A 21,021-nucleotide genomic window follows, 5' to 3' on the forward strand; every position below is an offset into this window, starting at 1 on the left:
GTATTTTATATTTCGTAATAATCTTCAAACTCAGATTCACTGCTGTCTGACAATTTGATATTTTCTAATTGCTCTTCAATGTACTCCTCATTGTCACTCTCTGAAGAGTCCTCATGAATTGCGACATCTTCAGATCCATCCATAGCGTTGCTGATGCCACATATTTTTAATGATTTCACAACAACTTCTGTTTTAACTCCCTGCCATGACTTAATGACCAACTCGACAACTTCAGAAATCTTCGGTTTTCTAACTTTGCCACTTGGTGTCAAGTTAGATTCGCTTTCTTGCATCCATTTGCTCCATTCCTCTCTCATAAAGCCTTTAAAAGGCTTATTGATTGATACATCAAGAGGTTGTAATTGGCAGGTAAGACCGCCTGGAATTACAGCAATTTCAGTCCTTAAGTCTTTGGCTATTGGCTTCGTTTCTTGTGTTAAGTTGCCCTTGAACTGGTCAAAAACCAGCTACGATTTCTTCTTTAACTGTCCGCCAGGCCGTTTGGACCACCTAACAAATGTTTCATTCCATAATTTATTCAATAATACCATAAAATATGTACCTAAAAGGGCACATTAGTATGTTTAGAGGAGACAAAATTTTTACTCCCCTTGTATAACGCGCACCCAGATTTTAGAGCTAAAAAAAATGGGAAAAAAGTGCGCGTTACACACGGAAAAATACAGTAATCAAGAAACTCTCTTTGCCTCTTCTAACAAAGGTTCTACCCAGAATTTAATACGCTGTACTCCACCGTACTACAAAACCTTCTTGAAAGCTCCATTTGAAATTAGCACTAATGAAGTAATCTCGTATGTTTCCCGATGTCGATGATTCCCCAAATGCAAAATTACTAGCACCATTTAAAAAAAACACTTTTAATTCCCATGACAAATAATTTATCGATAATTAACAGTGCGGCGATAAGTGACTCAGACTCACAAAAAATTTGTTTGCTATTACGATGCAAATTGCATTTCGCGTAAACAGAAACGAACCTAGCTGCCTGCACCTGTCTGCAAATGTGTTCTGATTAAACATTTTTCAACGTTAATCCGCCACTTCATAATTAAACAAGGACCACGAGTCCAAGTTCGAGCTGCCCAGCAGATGCGGGGCGTTATTTAATCGCTACACACTAAAGCCTCCAATCTGGCCAAGCAGAGAGCACCAGCAGCAGCTACTGAGTGTGTGCTACTGGCTTGGAGCTTCAATCAGCAGTAGTTCTACCTTCTAGGTACGCGGACTTGAGAGGGCGTTCGGCAGGGAAAAGGGACCCCGGAGCGGTAATTTAATTGAAAGCAGATTTCATTGCAAAAGCGATTACGGGTATTGCCGGAGCACGAACCTTCCCGGGCCATCATTTGTCGACGAAGCCTACGAAAGCGGTGCGGAAAATGAAATATCACACCCATATTAGCGACCGCGAATAATTGAAATTCGAGCACAGCTGGTCGCAAAACGGTCGGTTCACACACGGTTCGGCCCTAGAAGTCGTTCGAGGGGGGAACGAAAAGGAAATTCTGCTTTTTGCTCCGAGCCTGCTAAGCGCCCCAAATGGTAATGTTAATCGTAATGAGCCACAACCCAACATGCTCGCAAACATAATAAAGGAATAAGAAAATACATTGCAATTGTGAAACACGCTTCTGATGTTTAAGTCTTTAAATCGGCTTTAAAACGTGCTATAGAAACGTATAAAGGCTTACCTTAACAGCATCATGCAATTTGCAAGCGTCCTGTGCAAAACATGAACTTTGAATCTATTTCACTGCACCCACCAAACTAACCACTTTTTCGTATGAAATTAAGTTTAAGCACCATTCAAGCTGTGGCCTGTCCGTAAATCCTGTTCCGATGAATATATTCTGGTGAAAAGTTTTCGCCTATCGCCACGTTTTTCGTTTTTCGTGCACTTCAAACACTCTCCAGTCCAGTCCGAGGACTATCGTCAGTCGGACAACGCATCAACGAACCAATTTGAAATATATTAAATTTCCGCCATCACTCTCCAGTTGTTCCGTCCGCATCGTTCCGGCTGCCAATAATGTAAAGCTGATTGTTCCGCCATACACCGTCGTGTGTACTTGTGCAAATAGATTGAAATAAAATTAAATTTAAACGCCACAGTACTGGAGTGCACGACACAAAAACTTTTATAATTTCATTCATCCAATCGAATTTACGGAACGTCAATACCGGCATACACGGAGTTAAGCAGCCTCTTATCCTCTTCAACACACGGACACAAAACTACGTTGGAGCACTGTTTCGACGTGTCGATCTTGGCATGATCGAATTTCGGTTTTTGGGCGCTACTTTGTTCAAAAGCCGTCAGACTTCTGGATCAATCCGACAATCCACCTGGTGCTGTTCTACGGGCAAATGGGTCACATCAGCTTACCGCTTATTCGGTAACCCCTGTTTCCCACCAGGAACTACGCGAACTGCAGCGCGAGGCACACCTTCTTCATGCGTCGATAGGTTAACCGTCGATTCAAACCGGCAGCTGGCCTACATTCCCATCCGCCTTCCGGCGCCGTTCTGCACCTAGTGATTGGGCCGATGTCGATCGTCGAGATTCATGGGCGATTATGATTGCTCTAACTGTCGTAATATGCTCTATTTTGGCAATGCGATGATGCGTTACCGAATAAAAACCGGCGTGGTGCTCGTCGCGGTACGCTAACGACACCGACGACCCGGCCATGGTTTATGGGCGCAATAGAAGAGCGCATATACTGCGATAGTCCAAAGCTTGCCCCCCGCATGCTGCACTGGTGGGCTGCAGCATGTAAAAAATAACCAAACAGTAATGAAACAGTTCCCCGACAATAGACAATCGATCGACCCAGTGGCTCGAAAGGGGGCGTGACGCTAGACACACGGGCTCACTTGGCAACAGGCCGTTTACGATATTATTCACCAAATTAATTGACTGTGATTAATTGTGGACACATGGATGAGCGGTTCAGCATGGGAACCGATGGACCACCGAACAGGATCAGGCGCAGGAAGCGGAAGAAAGGTTGGTGTGTCTGCGACAAGAGCAACTCCGCTCCACAGACAGCTTTTATGACACAGCTGAAGCCTCGTTTGCCTGTCACTCCACATCTTCTAGTCACGCACAATTGGCGGTCCCCGAAACTCGGGGCGATGTAATAAAAAGATTGCTTGCGCGATGCCCAATGATGCATGCTGGGGCGCCGCGAAAATCGCAAACAAAAACATAATCCACGCGCGCGTACGCACCGACACCGCTTATCTCTGTTGCGTGTATAAATATTTTCGAGTTCTCTCCGGTTGTCCGGTTGTTCTTTTTCCAACATAAAACTACACTCTTGCCACTCTTGCTCCAGTATTCGAATTTACACACGCTCGTGACACGCTTCGAAGACTGAAGCCTCGAATCGGTCCCAAAAAGTCGGTTCTAATACTCTCTAACGACATCAAGTGTGTCAAGTGATTGTGTCTTCCACGCGGACCGTTGACGACTGAAAGTTTTGACGCCGCGACCGCGCGCATCCGCACGTTACGAAATTTCGAAACTAACTAAATGCCGCCAACCACGGTCGGCCCATGGTTGGCGGGTCTTTGGGAAGCGGAACTCTTCCCGCGGCGTGCCGTTACTGTGTGTTCGCGTTGCATCGAGCGCGGCAGAAGACGCACCATGGGGAATTTTCATGCGACAGACGGACATAATTTGTCTTGAGAATGAGACGCCTTTAAACGCCTGAGCTATGCAATCTGCATGACACTAACATGTTTTACTGCACAATCGTCTGCAAATATTGGATTTCTGATAAAAATCTAATGCATTATGAGTGTAAAAAAGGATATAAAATGATCGAGGAGCATTTGCCCATCCGAAGTATCCAACGCATGAACTATTATTTAAACGTTTCATAGAGTATTAATTAGTTTTTTTTCGTCCAAACTAAAATCGATATTATCTACTTGATTAAATACGTGACCAATCGCGATATGGTCATTAATCTTTTCTTCCATGATATAAAGTCTTTAACGATATTAGGAAAACTAAATTTATGGTTTTTTCGCTGCCTATTACTCAAGGAAATAGAACTAATTTTAGGGTCACTGCTATCGGCCGTATTGCCCGAATGAAAGTATCTTCCAAATTGTTCTCTCTAAAAGATTTTCTTGCGCGTGTTGCCCGTTCTTGTCTAAGACATTTTGCTGCTTCTTCTCTCAGACAACCTAGCGAAGTATGGGGTCTGTAGCATTATATCACCAGTATGAGCCAATACCATACCAGGTACTTTAAACCATCTATAGAGCGCTATAAGTTTTTGATATGTATCATTTTAAAGATGTGTCCAATTTTGCTGCATCACCAAGGTTGATAAACTGCATTTTTCCGTAGTGTCCTAAACTAATTCCCGATAAAAATGTACAAGCAATGCCAAACGTGAGTATTTGATTTTCTCATACCAAAAAAGGATCCATTACCTTTCAAATGATGTATAACATAGGTCCATAATCGTTGCAGAACTGTACTAATGATCGCGTTAAAGTTGGTTAAAAGTTGGTTAAACGTTGGTTTCGAAGAGTAATTTTTATCACTCTTTCGACTTTGACGTTCGGTTCGCTCATAGCTACCGTAGATTACGGGTATTAAGACCCTACATCTATTAAGACCCCCCCCCTCATTTTTAGATCAAAAATTTAAGTAAAACCTAAATTACATTTTTTTTTAATTTTTTAACGACTTTATTTATAACTCATTCGTCATAGAAGTTATGAAATTCTTCAGTCTCAAACATATCTTCTGTTTCCAAGCATTGATTAACCAGTTTCCTAGCTGATTCTTCCATGTCATCATCATCTGTGTCTGAGGAATCCCTTTGGGCAAAAATAGCATCATCCTCCGAGCCATCTAATGCATTACTAATACCGTTTACCATAGCCATTTTTTAAATGATTTGATGATAACATCTTTCTTGATGGAACCCATGAAGTTTTCACCCACTGGCAGACTTGTGAGATTGTTGGCCTCTTCAACAGGCCTGATGGAGTTAAGTTTGTATCAGATTCACTCATCCATTTGGTCCACTCCTCCTTCATATTTGCCTTAAAACGTTTATTGATACTGATATCAAGAGGTTGCAATAGACCTGTGAGACCACCTGGAATGACTGCTAACTGGGTTCTCAGTAAAGGTTAAAGAACTGCTTTACTTTTTCCGTCAAATGCCTTCTAAACTGATCAAAAATCAAATAAGAATTCTTCTTCAACAGGACGCCAGGTCGCCTAGACCATTGTCTATCTGTGACAATTCAAAGCTAAACTGTTGCCGGGTATTGATGACAAATTTGTGGAAAGATAACACTTTTTCTTCATAGAATTCAGATCGAGTGCTTGAATCAGGTTGCTCATGATGCCGCTACATGCATTAACCGGTTAATCCAGCAAGCCGAATCGCTGACTACATCTATTAAGACCCCCCTGGATTTTAGACTGAATTTTTTTGCAAAAAAGGTGGGTCTTAATACCCGTAATCTACGGTAAGTTGTTTATTTTTAGGAAAATATAACTAAATTCCACATCTTTTTAAAACTGGATTATGATCGCCTTTTGCCCATAGTGCGGCACGGTACGAAACTATAGTCGGCGTTACAACAGCGCTATCGCAGAACTCGAGACATCTTACCACACAAGCCCAACAACGCTTGTGGTCCTTTAGTTAATCTTATTCACATCCAGCGGATATATTTTGATAATAAAGACACAAAATTCGTACCAGCTTCGTATCATAAATCGGAAATCGGCGAAAGAGATCCGACGACAGCCCCAAGTATTTCCCCAATCTGCGCCACTTATCTCCCCACTCTGCCCCACGCGAAGAAAAACCTCGCCCGTTAAAAATTGATGTTCTTCTCAGAATTGTAAAATACTTTGCTGTCCAAATAAACTTTGTTATCACACGCCTTTCGATGGACGCGTCGCGGAACATTGGAACGCGCGATTTAAAGCGCGGCCAGTTCAAAGTTTGTTGTCCCAAAAAAACAAAAGGCGCCAAACAGATGAAAGAAGCTTCAAGCTCAAAATCTCTCAAATAATATGAACAACAACTCCAAACAAAATCCCCTGAAACATTACCAAGCAAGTTACGTGCATTTCAACACTTCAGTTACGTCGAAAATCTCATACAATAGGTTGTAAACCTAAAACCTCCTTCCTGGCTTGTTGTTTAAAATGGTACATTGAAATGGAAGTACTCTTTTTCAAATGTGGTTAAAATGTGTGTCCCATTGAATTGTTCATCAAATAACTCAGCTAATGAAAACTGTTAAGTCCAAACTATTAATTGTGCACTTTTAAAAGCATTTTATGACATTGGGGTCAATAAACTTTGTTTTGAAGCAACGACAGCTTTTGTGTATTATAGAATAACTATCACAAAAAATATTAACTTGAAAAGATTCCCAAAAGTAATCACAATTTCATTTACAAAAACGATTTAATGTTTTCAAGTAATTTTTTATTCTTTTTTACCCTTGTAAACATCTACTAAATTTGGAATTTGGAAGACTCTGAAGGATTTTGGTTATTTATGTCAGACAAAAAAATCGGTTATGATCATACCGGATTTCCCCATAATTCAGATAATCATCATACAAACTAATTTTACTCATCCGTCAAGACACTGGCTTGCTGGAGCATTCATGTTCACCGGCAAGTGCTTTTATGTGAGCTTGCGGGAGGTGCCAAAAATATTATCAATTTCACACATCGAATATTCACACCTGGAGCGAAAATGTACAGCATCACTCACTGACGACCGATACAACCATTTCGCCGACTCATCTTGCTCAGTGCGAAAAAAGACGTTATCTTGATCGAAACTAAATTGTGTCCATCTTTAGCAGATGGTTCTTGTGCTGCTCTTCCAGCAATAGCGTAAGCTGCATGCGCTCGTTAGCCATTTCCTGCAGGCGCTGATGTAAAACGTGCTCGACGGAGAACATTTCCCTGAACGCTTTTCTTTCCAACGTGTACACTTGTGTGAACTCGTCCGCAAACACACTGACGAGCCGCTAGAAGAGAGTCGAAGCCGCCGGCATCGCTACAAGTTAATTGAAGCGGTAAACCTTAATCATATGTACTCACCTTCTTCCTCGTGAACATCGACACCTCGCCGAAATTATCACCATCCGATAAATGGCAAATTTCTTTGCGACTGTGAGTGTATACGGCGACCGTGCCCAGGATGATGAAATACATTCGATCACCAAACGAACCGGCTTTGACGATCTTAAAGGTTATTTTGTATTCGGATCGTTACTAATTTGTTAGGTATTAGTTTCTTATTTGCGTTACACCTACCATATCGTCTGGCATGTATATTTCTTTGTCCATTTTTTCCACGACCGGCAGAAGTACTTCGACGGTTATTCCATCAAAAATTTTTACCGTCTTCAAAAACCTGGTTGCGCTGTAGTCAGCAATTCGCTTCTTTAAAGTATCTGTGAAGCGAGCCATAAGTACTATTTTCATTGCACCAAAAGCTGGCTTCCCTTGAAACAGTCACCTGATAAACTCTCCATTATGATGTCCTCTTGGAAAAAGCAATGCTCGAATCGCTTAGCATAATAGTACAGCAAACGTTGTTTCATATCGGTTGTGTGGAATTGTTTCGTTCGAACAAAGGTTTGTAGTTGGTTGGTCACCTCGGCGTACTTCCTATCCATTGAACTCATGATTTCGACCAGCTTTATGATTTGCACTAGAAGACACCAAACCTAAACCAATTAGCATCAGCGGTGTATCGTCACGAAGGCTACGGGAAAGGTGTCACTTACGGAAGATAAAAATTTTAAATATGTATCCAATCATGATGCAAGCCGAGCTGAGTAACTTTGAACGGCTATCGGACGGTACTTCCCGGTCAACGAAGCTGTACGCGAACATGAACCAGGACACCGAATACAAGCAAGCCGTGTATTGATAGAGCGCATCGAGATACGAGAGGTTCTCGGATGCAAAGTTGGCATCCCATTCAAAAATAGTGATTCGGTATATACAGACGCACCAATGGACGATAACCAACGACATTAACACGGTGCGCAAGAAGTAATAGTTCAACAGATCGACTTTGCAACGCTGTAATGTAATGTAATGTAATGAAACAGCGAAAAGCTAATGGCTAGTTGCAGACGGAAGTGGAAGTGGATAAAATCAGTCGATTACCTTAAAGACGTTTACAAGATAGCCCCAAATGTGGCGGAAAGAAATGAGTTTCAGCAAAATGATCGCGTATACTGTGTTATTCACCACCATTTCCTCAACAGCGTCCGGGGTTTCTTCGTAATATAGAGCAACCAGCAAAGTTACCGGCAGCATCACAAACACATCAATTATCATATCGGTCTTTAAATATTTCCTTTACACCAATAGGGAATTAAATGAACGATCATAAACTGCGAAGCTCTTAATATACTCACAGCAAAATTTTGCCATGGTGCAACTCAACAATGCCGCTTTGTTGCACCTGATGTCCTGTGAAGGCACGAAGAACAAAGTCCATCGTGGCGATCATATTCAAAAAAATCGTAAGCACATACTCTCCCTTTTGAACCTTGGCCAGCGTCGTGAAGCAAAACAGGAACGGGATCAGGAAGGCGATGGCGTAGTAGTAAACAATCAGAACGATATCCCAGTAGAACCGGAATATGCAAAACGGGTGAATGATGTACCAATAGTCACTCCGAACATGGCGCGCCAACTCCTGCTGGTACAGATGAGTGGAACGAAAGTGCATCGCCGTGCTTGGATGTTGACGGTCAATTAAGAATGAACGACGTAGACGGAAATTGAGCCCTGTTCGGCCGGAGATACGTTCCTTCAGTACGTGATCGTCATCACCTTCGCCTGATCATGTGAGATGGGAAATTCAATATGTTATTGAGAGGCTCTTTCTAAAATTTTATACATTACATACCGCTTTTCAACCAAACAGGCACTTCGAACGTAGTCGAATTACCTGGCATCGTCGTCGTAGGAATGAACCGATCCATGGTAATGTTTTCGGGAAAAATAAAGGCAGACACTCTGCTGTACCGAGCCATTTTTTCCGCGGAGCGCATTCAACTTCCAAGTATGCTCTAAAGTGCTTTGCTAGTTTACTCTTTGCAGAGACAGTTGCAGAGTCGTCTTTGATAAAAACGTCTTCGGAAAACGTACATCAATTTATATCTCATTGCCATCAAACAAATCACAATTGTTTATTCCAAAATAAATTTCACCTGAAGTTCAATTTATTAGTTTAGGAAATTAAAATACCAGCATCATAACAAAGCACAACAAACCATTATATTTGATATAGCAAATAATAGTAATATATTTGATACTTCATATAGCCGTACTACCCTCTTCTCAATATGATTATCAAAACTTTATTTCAAATCTCTTGTTCATCCGGCACGTCAATTAAAATCAGCATAAGACAAAAAGCTAATATGTTCGACATCAATGCAGATGAAGTAAACTAAAATAAGGCTAATCCCTGTCTGTAAGAACACACTGGAAGGCAGTTAACAAAACAGCAACGGACATTAGAACCTCACGACCCCGGCGTCAACGGTCGGTTCCAGGCAGCATGTCGTAATGCATTATGGATAGAAAGCAAACATCGATCGTAATACTCTTTTAATTACAGTTCCACGCCGCTTCGCAGCGCTATAAAAATGTCGATGTCGCCTCGCCGTTGCAGTTTATTGTTTCTGGACAGTCATTACAAAAACTTCTGTTTGTGCCCATTTCAGCACGGCACCGTTTGAATCAACCGCAATTCATCGATTAACGTCGTGTGTAGAACACTCCGCGCTTGTGCTTGAATAGCCTATCCGGCGCGAGCGAGGTGCACTTACATGCACGATACAGTGCATCGAATTTTTTAAATCTTATCTCGAGTAGGGCCGATGTGGAAATTTTTGGCCCTTTCCGGATTTCGCTTGTGTAAAGCAGTGAGCACACACACGCCGATGAAACCACGGTCATAAATGTGCTTAGTTTGTTTGGAGATAAAACGAAGAAAAGCGAACTGCTCTAGTTTATTCCTCGCCCGAATAAGTTTCATCATTGGAACGGAGGGTGGAACACGACCCTAACGGACACACACCATGATTCACTCGCAGATGGAAGATGCTCAGTACGAGATCCGCCAGCAAGTTTTGAATCCTAACCAGCGCCAGCAGCTAGAAGACAGGCGCCGTATCAAGGAGCAAACGGATCTGTTGGCGCAGGACAACGAATCGCCGACGCACCTGTACGGACGGAGGCGAAAGATCAACACGGATGTCAATCTACTCGACAAGCACGATTCGTTTTATCACACCACCAAAAGCCTTCTGGTGCTGTTTCAAATAATGGGCGTCATGCCGATCATGCGAAGTCCGCCGAACGTGGACATGCCGCGCACCACCTTCACCTGGTGCTCGAAGGCATTCCTTTGGGCGTACCTCATTTACGCCTGCGAAACTATCGTTGTGCTTGTAGTTGCGCACGAGCGTATCAAAAAGTTTATCTCAACAAGCGACAAACGATTTGACGAAGTCATCTACAATATCATCTTTATGTCAATCCTGGTGCCACACTTCCTACTACCGGTAGCTTCGTGGCGCAACGGATCGGAGGTGGCCAAATTCAAGAACATGTGGACGGACTATCAGTACAAGTATCTGATCGTCACGGGCAAGCCGATCGTTTTCCCCAAGCTCTATCCCATCACGTGGGCGTTGTGTATTTTCTCGTGGTCATTGAGCTTTATCATCATCCTATCGCAGTACTATCTGCAGCCGGATTTTCAATTCACTCATACCTTCGCCTATTTTCACATTGTAGCAATGCTAAATGGATTCTGCAGCCTTTGGTAAGCGAGGAACGTGCCGGTATATCTATACGATTATGCAGTACGATTATGTTCCTTATTTTGATGCTTTATTGAGAAAACGTGTGAAAGTTGGATATACTGTTGAGGTGCATTTGCATTTCAAACAATTGTTGCACACATGTGCATGGCTACGTTTCCAATTTTTTAAACAAATTCATTCACAGGTTTGTCAATTGCACGGCTTTCGGTACTGCAAGCAAGGCATTCGCCAAAGAGTTAACGGACGTCCTGACCACCCAGCGCCCCGCTGCCAAGTTGACCGAGTACCGCCATCTTTGGGTCGATTTAAGCCACATGATGCAACAGCTAGGTATCATTGTCATACACACCTTCAAATTCGAGTGGACCTATAACCAACATCCAGATGCGTTGTTTTTTTCATTCAGGTAAAGCTTATTCCAACATGTACGGTATCTACTGCCTGGTGATATTCTTCACCACAATTATCGCCACCTACGGGGCACTGAGCGAAATTATCGAGCATGGAGCAACCTATAAGGAAGTCGGTTTATTTGTCATTGTTTTCTATTGTATGAGCTTGTTGTTCATCATCTGCAACGAGGCCCACCACGCATCCAAAAGGGTACGTACTGGTTACGTTAAGGTGGTTTTAAGGGTGTTGCCCTCTTTCGGAAAAACTACGATCACGATACTCGGAATCGAATTACTCCACCCTCATTTGCGCCAATGAAGTGGTGTACCCAAACGGGTCACCTCGTAAGGCATTGTACGACGCTAAAGGTGTAATTTTGTTTTGGCGTCGTTTTTTACATTTTTCCGCGCTTCGTGTGATTCGGCTACGCTGCTAGGTTGGACTGAACTTTCAGGAACGTCTACTGAATGTAAATTTAACGGCCGTCGACAAAGCGACCCAGAAGGAGGTGGAAATGTTTCTAGTCGCCATCGATAAAAATCCACCAACCATGAATCTCGATGGCTACGCTAATATCAATCGAGGATTAATCACGTCGGTAAATAAACATTGGCGGTAGGTAAAGCTTAGAACTTCCAAATTCACTTTCTCCTATCTCTGGCCAATTTCAGAACATTTCTTTTATGGCCACCTACTTAGTGGTCCTGATGCAATTTAAGCTGACTCTACTGCGACAGAGCGCAAAGAACGCATTTATCTCATCGCTGAAAGCAAATCTATCCAAAATACAAGCAATGCAACAAACAGAGAAGCCAAACTAGATCTTTTGAACGGAGTCATCGTATCAATCAAACATAAGGAGGACGACCGGGCAACACTACCCCTGTTATTATTTTTTCAATAGATTTTTATTATTTTGCTCCAACTCCACTTTTAGCGTGACACTTCGCGTGGGTTCGCTCGGAAAGTTCGCTGACCATCTTACTTTATAAGGTTGTTTAAAACTTGCTGAACTTCTTCTTCGATCCAGCGAGCTTGCTCACCTTAAGCACATTGAAGCGCACGGTTTTCGAAAGCGGTCTGCATTCACCCACGGTCACGATATCTCCGGCTTCAACGTCGCTATAGAAAAAAAAGACAATCGCATCGAAATAAGATATTAATCATCAAAATAAGATAGGCCAAAGTTGTGGCGTAAGAGATAGTTAAGATCGTCAACTTAATGATCAATAAATTATTACCAACATTGTGCAAATATGCTATTTTTTGGTAAGGCACATTTTGAAATTTTAAAATATCACAAGAATACAAGAACAAATACAAAAACATTGAATAACAATAAACATAAACATTCTGTGGTAGCCACTTGCATCGGTGCCGACACTTGACCACACCGGGAATAGTACGCTACCGGAAAAGGGTTCGCTTTTGCAAGATTTAAATGGCATCATTCTTATAACGTTAGGGAATGACACAAAGTGCACTTGCTTCCATTAATCGTCGTTCGCCAAGGGCGCATTTGTATAATCACGGGAACGGGAACTCACCGGAAGCACGGCGACAGGTGAACGCTCACGTTTTTGTGCCGTTTCTCGAAACGATCGTACTTGCGGATGAAGTGTAGATAGTCACGGCGGATGACAATCGTACGCTGCATTTTCATCTTACGCACCACGCCAGTCAAGATGCGACCACGAATCGAGATGTGACCGGTGAAAGGACATTTCTTGTCAATGTACGTACCGACGATGGCCTGAAACGTAGACACATTTTTAGTAAACATCCTTAATCTAAATAAGCATCGCGGATATTTAATTTGATGCATTGCTGTTCAGATAATTTGAATTGGGTTTAGAAAGAAGGTATCCTCAGTTGCGAATCGGAAGACCATCGTGAAAGGGTATCATCATACACACAGCCGATGTTCTCAGTCCTTACGAACTTTAGAAAATACATACCTCTTTGGGAGTTTTGAATCCAAGGCCAATGCTGCGGTGCATGCGCAGCCCCTTCTTCTTGTTGACCACCTTGCGGTTTAGGTTAATACCTAACTGCTTTTGGAACGCACGGATATTCTGGGGAAGGCGAATCAGATTTGAGGTTAATTCATTACTAACCGTGCACGTAAACAAAACAGTCAAGCCGATACGGAAGCCGACCACAATTTTCTGCGCACATTCAGAAGTGATTTTCATAAGTTGGGTTTTAATCTGACAATCTTCACGTTTGTATCAGCAGACCGTCATGATAGTTTCATCAAATCAGGCGCAAAATGTTGTCCGGCCAAGCACATTAACGAATTGCTATTCTTCCCTCTGCACTTCTCGATCTCACGGATCGCTCATACACGTGCGGATTCAGTTACACATTTCGGGCATAGATAACGTTTTCAATTCAGTTTTTTGGTGCTCACTCAGCCGTCGTGGAGATCTGAGATGTTTCCACAGAGAAATGCAACATTTGCTTTTCTACTACTCTTATAAATTTAACGTTAATTTGCACAGCATCACATAAACCTACCTGATCGGCCATCTTCGCGTTGAGAAAGAGAGACAATGCACAGGAAGCGTGTCAGTGAAAACTTTGACGGCTGTCGGCTGTCAGCTGTCAGTTTCACGGAAATAGCGATTAGAGGCATTAGCCGGTTGGGCGAAAGAAATGAACTGGTCTAACTGGTCCAATAACTTGATTTCTTCATTTAATTCGCTTAACATTTTGTTTCCGATTAAAAGAAATTAAGCTTTTTTGTTTTATTGTTTAATCTAATCGAAGAAAAGGTAATAATTTCCAGACTGTTTCAAATTGTTTTTACTAGAGTGCTGATCAGATTACGGCATTTCACACTAATTTGTGCCCACAGCGTCTAACACTCCAACGATATAAAAAGGACTTTACAGCACGGCATTGCGGATGTTTTTCTAGACTTACTTCGCTACTTAATTAACAAACGAAACCCATCATTCGTGGTCGTCTTTCAGATTAACTACAATAGTTCGCTTTATTTTCAGCTCTAAAAGCATGTACTTTCAAATGTGCGATTGGTTTTCAAGCATAAATTATACAGCTTAAAATACATGAAACTATAAACAATGGTTTTGCTAAGGTATTTTTACGTGACTAAATCACGGCACGACTAATGACGGCATCTGTTGATACATGCGTGCGATATTCGACACGATTAACCATCTAGCGCCACTCATCAACGACTGCACTTCACAAATGATTAGATAAACAGCTCTCAATACAAATTATAGTAAAAATGCTTGAAAATGGCATTTCGTTACCAAGGCAGCATCTGCTTCTCTACTTGAATGCATGGTATTCTTAGTTTTTCTTTTTCTCGGCGACTGATTTGATTGCTTTAATGGGATTTTCGCGGCACTCCTTGTACAGGTTGTTCAGATCAAACCCAACCTTCACGTTGTCAGCGGAAAAGAAGAACTTCACCAGTTTGCCTTTGCTGTCTGCGAAAGGACGTCGAGCCACTTCCTTGCCCTGCCGGAACAGTATCGTAGTTGGGAGCTGTTTGCTGAAGGAACTGTCGGATATGTGATATTTCTGGCCTATTTTAGGGAACCGGCCGACATCCAGCTTGCCGAACTTCAGATTAGGCAGCGAGTACTCGTTCGATAGTTCGGAAAAGATAGGAGCGTAATTGACGCACGCCGGATTCCACACTGTGTAGAATGTCACCAGCCAAGTAACACGCTTGTCCTTTTCCAGTTCTTCTTCTAACCCGTTCTCCGTACGGAAGTAGACCACATTCTCTGGACCGGTGTACGTTGGCTCTGGTAGCAGCAGCGCGACCAGGATGAAGAACACAAAATATATCAAGCCCAGGCGAATATCGTTGTAGAACCACAGGCCGAGGTTCGCTATTTTGGTGTACATGAAGCTAGAGGTGAGATAATTGATCATCGTCACACTGCCCGTTTTACGCGTCCGGATCATGACCACAATTAGCAGGAAGAACAGAATTTCTGTTTCGCGGCCATCTAGCTCGCACTGGTCTTCTTGCTGAAACAGGTAAGTCCATAAATAGTTGCAAATGAACGGTGCCCTTTTGGCCACTATGTAAGAAATGCTCATGAGAATGTTGACCCAATAATAGGGCTTCAGCAGTAGCACCAAATCTTTCGTAAAGGTCATTGTTCAACCGGTTGTCCACTTGCGATTCACTTTACGTTAAACTTGCGGGAATGATGATTGCTAAGTGTGTTAATTAATGTTTCCTCTAGAGCGATTCCATCCGCCTGTCTTTTTGCTGCCTTTCTTGGTTGCTGTCAAAAGGAGTACGTGCTTTGAAGTGAAAAACGTCTGCACCGAATGTGATCTAATCAACATTCAATGCAAAATCACCAAACTAAATTTTGTTATGAAGCGTTGCTATTGTCCTATTGTTGCTTTAATAAAAACACATTTTGAACATAAAGTTCAGTAAATCAATACTCGATTAATCTTTATATTGTTTTTTATCATTGTTCTTCATCATTACTTATGCGATCCTTTAACTCTAGATCAACCAGAGCCTTAATTTCCTGAGCGATGTAAGCCTTTTTCTCTAAAAGAAATTGTTTTTGATCAATATAGTCTTTCATTGTGCGAACGAACGCTTTGGCTTCTTTGATGTATTTTTCAATGGAAGGTCCGTCTGCTAGGTACCGTTTCTGTTCGTCGGAAAGTAGCGTTTGATCGACTGTGCGCACCGCAGAATTGGCTTGCAGTAGATCGTTGCACTTTGAGCGCAACAATTCTGTCCAATCTTTTACTTCAGCACGCAACTGTTGTTGATATCTGAAAGGGACACGTTTTAAGAACTTAATATAGAATGGACTTTGTTAAGCAATCCTCAAAGCTCTCACTTTATGGTTTCGTTATCGCTCGTACTGAACTCCAATCCTACAACAATTAGTAATACATCTATTAGAGCAACAATGTTGGTACAATTTATTTTCCACACTCACCTTGATTAGAAGAGAAAAGTGAAGAACGACGCCTAACAGATTGTATTTGCTCCATAGCAGCGCAATTGCAATTAGCCAGAAGCATAAACAGTGGCAAGCTGAGCACCAACAAAATTCGTGTTGATATTCAAAGCCAAACAAACGTTGAATGGTTCGAATGTCATATGACAGTCTGAAACCAATCTAAGATACTGTTCGTTTACAGGGTGCTTCATATTGACTATTGAACTTACAAGAAAATCTATATATATAAAAAGAACATAAAGTACATAAAAGAAAATATTGAACACCGCAGAAAGAATGTCATATGCATTGTATTGTGAACCGAAATGAAACAATCAGAATTATCCTGCTAGCGGATTCGCATGGATAGTAATACTGTTGATTTTTTTCTCCACTATTGGTCGATATGTTTTGGGATTCACGGTGAGTTTTTCCAGTTCATCCAACGCTTCGAATCCATCAATAACTCTAAAAAACGTTAATTGAAACGCTAATTGAATGACTGAAATGTTAATTGAATAATTTACGCTTATAAAACTAAGTGCAACATACTTTCCGAATAGTGTGTATTTGAGGTCCAGCGCTGGCTGAGGTGCGTAGGAGAAGAAAAACTGGCTTCCATTGGTGTTCGGGCCACTGTTGGCCATCGATACCATGCCACGGTCGTTGTGTTTTATACTTTCTTTGAACTCATCCTCAAACTTCCTGCCCCATATCGATTGACCGCCTTTTCCCGTTCCAGTCGGATCGCCAGTCTGAACAATGAAGCCTTTAATGTTTCTATGGAACAAACTACCATTGTAGTAATCGCTGGCGCATAGTGCTAAAAAGTTTTTGCAGGTTTTGGGACAATCATCACAGAAAAGTTCGATCTTTATGTCGCCAACATCTGTGTGTAATGTCACACTCTAAAAATACAGAAGGAACCGGTTGCCGAAATGAATGATTTAGCAAGGTAAAAGTTCTCTATCAAAATCAAAATGCACATACCATTTTAATTATCTCCTGTTTCGCCTGATGTTTACAAACTATGCCTAAAGCTGTCAAAACAGAATGGAGTCTAAAGAGACTGAACGTCATTCGTTGAGTTGAATCCAGTCTAAGGACGTTTTGTCTAAAATCGATGGATTAGAAAGTCAGATCAATTGATTTCTTTGGGAAGCTGGGCCCCACAAACAAATCTATATCTATTGCTCTGAATTTCTTATTCGCCGACTTCAGTTTTGTCCAGTCCATACGGTTACCAAAAGCAAATAATTGATATGAAGCTGGCACGTAGAGGCAAGCGAGACAGAAAATGTCGTGGTATGTGCAAGAGCAAGAAAGCATGATAGATGCCGTCGGATTTGACAGTTCAAAGTTTCCCGCTTGTCCAACCGTCGAATCAAACAACGCAATTGTTTATGATCGTTTTCGATTCGCATTTACGCAGATTCGCAGATGGATTCATATTTCGTCAGTGACCAACGCAGACGTTGTGTGAAAGTGTTGTTTCCCGAAGTGTGTCTGCTAGTCGATTTCGAGTCTTTCTGTAACTCGTCGCAACAAAAGTTTTTCGTGGTAATCGAAAAAATTGATACGCAGAACCTGATCGTATGTGTTAAGTGCTACATAGATCGTAGAGTTGTTAATTGTTACAATTTTATCCTTCTAGCAAATACGATTAACTCAGATGAATGATCGTTCGAAAATTTGCATTAGTACCATTGATAACGCACGCTACGAAGAAATCCGAACGCAGCAGTCTTTGCACGTTACATTCCAAGGGTTCATAGATCATTTAATAAAAATCTTGGAAAGTTGCAAAAGCGGCGAACTGCATATCGCTCTGAGCAACGGAACGAGCGGCCATGTGATGCACTTATATGAAAAACGTGCGTTTAAGAATTTAACACATCTGTTCTTACCGATGGAATTCGCACCCACCGAAACCGTGCTTTACCACATCAATGAATCACTTCAAACGCTTCAAGCACAAACAACTTCCTTTTCTGCTGAACTAAACAAATGTCAACTCGAAATAGACTTTAAAGATGGTACTATCGAGAAACTTACTAATGAAATTCGAGGATTGAAAGGAAAACTAATTGATCAAGAAAACTTAATATTTAGCCGCAACACGGAAGAAGTCAAGCAACTATATCAAACTATAAAACACATGGATGAAAGCAAAGATATTGAAGAAAAACGCTATAAAGCCATCATCAACAGCATGCAGGAGAAAATAGATCAGCTCACAAAGGAATCTTCTGACCGTGCGGAACGGATGGTCCAGGAAGCAAAACATAATAATGGCGTCCGTGAAGAGAATTCCAAACTGCTTAACCTGAATGAAAAAATCAAAGATGAGCTCGAACGACTAAGAAAAGAGCTATCAACGAAGCAAAATCGAGAAGGCAAAGCAGAAGGTGCAATCGTTGATATGAGAAAACAGTTTCACGATATGCAAACCAAAATGATATTTATGGAGAAACTACGATCAGAAATGGAGGCAGAACTGGAAGCGGAGAAAAACATTTGCCAAACGAAAAAAAAGGCGTTGCAACTTACGACTGATGAGTTAGCGAAAACATTGGTTGACATGAACAGTTTAAGGAACGAAAATTTGGAGCTTAAAAGCAAAGTAGATCGTCGTACAGAAATTGCTATGCGCCAAGAAAAGATGATGATAGAAAAGGACAAACAGCTGAAAGAACTGAATGATACTCTTATGAATATACAACAGGAACACATTCGAAATCGGGCCGCCAACGAAGAGCACGCTCAAACTGTAAAACGAATAAAGGAACTTTCCAATGCCATCGAGGAGAAATATCGAAAAAGTACGGTGACCGGTAGATATGTGATGTTAATCATGGTTAATTATATAATTTTTTTCTTTCAGAAATCAACGATATGATAATGAAAATTTCCAACAATGTTAAGCATGATGAAATGTCTGTGATGGGTAATCATCTTTTTCCTGCCAATGTTGCCAATACAATGGACTCTCATTGAATCACATTTTAATGTTCTGTTGTGTTGGTCTGAACGTAATAAAAACGAATCGTATTGGAATAAAGTTCACAGTGGCAATATGCGAAACCAATTAAGAATATTAGGATTATTATTATATACAGGATATAGGATAGTGCAAGTGTTGGAAAAAGGGGCCTGCAGTGCAAGTGTTGGAGTTCAGGACAGCGCTTACTCTAAGGTAGGTATCATACACAATGCTAAAGTGGGAACCGTACATCCTACAATTCCATATCTCATTGTTGAGAACGAATCAAAATTGCTACGTTTCTGCATTGCCCCCTGACGATCCTATGACTGTTGTGGTATATTAATTATTGAGGCTGAAGAAGGTGCATTACAAACACCATAGGGGGACATACACTCCCAACGGCACCGAGTCTGAAGAAACCTTCACAGTGCAATAATGGCATGTTGGTAATTGCTCAGGCAAACTCTACGAAGCGTGTTTGCTTCTTAAGTTTGGTTATCTATGTTCGTGAATAAATGTCGATGCCCTTTGTCAAATTCGCCTGAAGATTGAAAGATCCTATGTCCATTCCTGTACATACTTTCGTGTCATTTAAATGGTTGGGATTCTAAAATGTTGCATTATCAATACAAAGTTCTCTATGCAATGTTTGTTTAAAGAAAAACAGTTATAAATTCATGGATAACAGTGCAATAATGGGTCTTGTGGTGCAGCCAACGTTTCTTGATTTCAATAATGAAGATTACAACATGAAAATGATCGGTGGAAACACTCGTCTTAAATAAACATCTGACAATAGAAAAAAATACATAAAAAGCCACAGAAGAAATAACACAAACAACAGAACAAGCACAAAAACAGCAAACAAAACGTTGTTTCCCTGTTGCTGTACATAACAACAGAGGAGCAACAGTGGAAGAAATGGCTAGACAGAGCATGGATAGTGTTTAAATATAGACTTAATAAATTCGATTCCGCCAGCCCGACAACACTTCATTTCATGCCGAAACCTGATACTTTTAACAAGATACGTACGGTGAAGTAAGCTTCAAGTTTTTGACGTAGAATTCGCACGGCCAGGCTGAATTTTAGAATTTGCGTTCTGACCTTTCGGAAGTTTTTAACACTGTCGAATGTGGTTTCCCTTGCCAGTATAGGCGCACTGATGTGAGTCAGGCTAAATATTCCCGTCACGCTCCTCACGAATCAACCTGATATGCGCTCAGAAAGTTTTCCTTCCTGTGAATCTCAGGAATTCGACTCAAAAAAGAGAAGCCTAACGAAAGAACGAGTACTAATATGACGAATGTAAAAAGAATGGAGAATAAAATAGCTCTCAGCTGCCCTTGCTAATAGCATCTCGATTTTGCCAAGCTTTTGCCAACCAACTTCTGAGGACAAAAGATGAGCGATACCTTTATTAGCGAGATGACCTTTATGCTCTACCTCCGACAGCGGTGGAATCGGAATATGATTTATGCTTGGAAAAACTTATGTATAGTACAAGGGTAAATAGCCAAGATCCAACGGTGACGATGTCGGCCGCAGGTGAAGAGTGCAGCTCACGATACGCAAATTGTCCAAACGCCATCGACTCCAGGCTGCGCATGGCTGAGTAATGCAGATTTGTTTACAGTTTATCCCGATGCAGGAAAAACCCTGCTGTTGCATCTCCTTCCCCGGCTCGGGTCCATGAGGATAGACGGGAAGGACAGGAATTTGATTGTTCATCGCCCTTTATTTTATAACAATATAGTTTTTAACTTTCGCGTATAACTATGGT

The 21,021-nt window shown here is 41.5% G+C and overlaps 8 protein-coding genes across 8 annotated transcripts in view; 2 read left to right on the top strand and 6 right to left on the bottom strand.

The window, feature by feature from the left end:
* LOC128270561 (thrombospondin type-1 domain-containing protein 4) overlaps positions 1-1,720 on the bottom strand; it is a 79,165-nt gene extending 77,445 nt beyond the window's left edge. The window contains exon 1 of the mRNA XM_053007971.1: positions 1,710-1,720. Coding sequence (XP_052863931.1) covers positions 1,710-1,720 — 11 coding nt within the window. The remainder of the gene's footprint in view (positions 1-1,709) is intronic.
* A 5,146-nt stretch (positions 1,721-6,866) lies between these two features.
* On the bottom strand, positions 6,867-9,038 carry LOC128270562 (potassium/sodium hyperpolarization-activated cyclic nucleotide-gated channel 2-like). Its single transcript, XM_053007972.1, has 8 exons — positions 9,005-9,038; positions 8,466-8,892; positions 8,212-8,404; positions 7,824-8,124; positions 7,553-7,747; positions 7,348-7,487; positions 7,132-7,275; positions 6,867-7,058 (listed from the first exon to the last, which is right to left on the bottom strand). Exons 1-8 carry the CDS (start codon positions 9,036-9,038, stop codon positions 6,867-6,869), a joined length of 1,626 nt encoding a protein of 541 aa, XP_052863932.1.
* Positions 9,039-10,098: 1,060 nt separating this feature from the next.
* Positions 10,099-12,425, top strand: LOC128272094 (gustatory and odorant receptor 22). Its single transcript, XM_053009826.1, has 5 exons — positions 10,099-10,891; positions 11,077-11,222; positions 11,299-11,495; positions 11,722-11,883; positions 11,957-12,425. The coding sequence occupies exons 1-5, from the start codon at positions 10,143-10,145 to the stop codon at positions 12,104-12,106; spliced, it is 1,404 nt and encodes a 467-aa protein (XP_052865786.1). The 5' UTR covers positions 10,099-10,142; the 3' UTR covers positions 12,107-12,425.
* On the bottom strand, positions 12,263-13,848 carry LOC128272096 (40S ribosomal protein S11). Its single transcript, XM_053009828.1, has 4 exons — positions 13,806-13,848; positions 13,244-13,360; positions 12,833-13,038; positions 12,263-12,407 (listed from the first exon to the last, which is right to left on the bottom strand). The coding sequence occupies exons 1-4, from the start codon at positions 13,815-13,817 to the stop codon at positions 12,284-12,286; spliced, it is 459 nt and encodes a 152-aa protein (XP_052865788.1). The 5' UTR covers positions 13,818-13,848; the 3' UTR covers positions 12,263-12,283.
* Positions 13,849-14,282: 434 nt separating this feature from the next.
* On the bottom strand, positions 14,283-15,524 carry LOC128272877 (thioredoxin-related transmembrane protein 2 homolog). Its single transcript, XM_053010759.1, has one exon. It carries the CDS (start codon positions 15,432-15,434, stop codon positions 14,610-14,612), a length of 825 nt encoding a protein of 274 aa, XP_052866719.1. The 5' UTR covers positions 15,435-15,524; the 3' UTR covers positions 14,283-14,609.
* Positions 15,525-15,760: 236 nt separating this feature from the next.
* Positions 15,761-16,366, bottom strand: LOC128270563 (uncharacterized). The gene is made up of 3 exons (XM_053007974.1): positions 16,250-16,366; positions 16,148-16,184; positions 15,761-16,079 (listed from the first exon to the last, which is right to left on the bottom strand). The coding sequence occupies exons 1-3, from the start codon at positions 16,332-16,334 to the stop codon at positions 15,761-15,763; spliced, it is 441 nt and encodes a 146-aa protein (XP_052863934.1). The 5' UTR covers positions 16,335-16,366.
* Positions 16,367-16,559: 193 nt separating this feature from the next.
* Positions 16,560-17,257, bottom strand: LOC128272915 (peptidyl-prolyl cis-trans isomerase-like 3). Its single transcript, XM_053010801.1, has 3 exons — positions 17,243-17,257; positions 16,805-17,160; positions 16,560-16,720 (listed from the first exon to the last, which is right to left on the bottom strand). The coding sequence occupies exons 1-3, from the start codon at positions 17,243-17,245 to the stop codon at positions 16,594-16,596; spliced, it is 486 nt and encodes a 161-aa protein (XP_052866761.1). The 5' UTR covers positions 17,246-17,257; the 3' UTR covers positions 16,560-16,593.
* A 435-nt stretch (positions 17,258-17,692) lies between these two features.
* Positions 17,693-19,292, top strand: LOC128273237 (spindle assembly abnormal protein 6 homolog). Its single transcript, XM_053011171.1, has 3 exons — positions 17,693-17,845; positions 17,907-19,074; positions 19,137-19,292. The coding sequence occupies exons 1-3, from the start codon at positions 17,693-17,695 to the stop codon at positions 19,247-19,249; spliced, it is 1,434 nt and encodes a 477-aa protein (XP_052867131.1). The 3' UTR covers positions 19,250-19,292.
* The last annotated feature ends 1,729 nt before the right edge of the window (positions 19,293-21,021 follow it).

Source organism: Anopheles cruzii, chromosome 3 (assembly GCF_943734635.1).
Source record: "Anopheles cruzii chromosome 3, idAnoCruzAS_RS32_06, whole genome shotgun sequence".
Classification (NCBI taxonomy): Eukaryota; Metazoa; Arthropoda; class Insecta; order Diptera; family Culicidae; genus Anopheles; species Anopheles cruzii.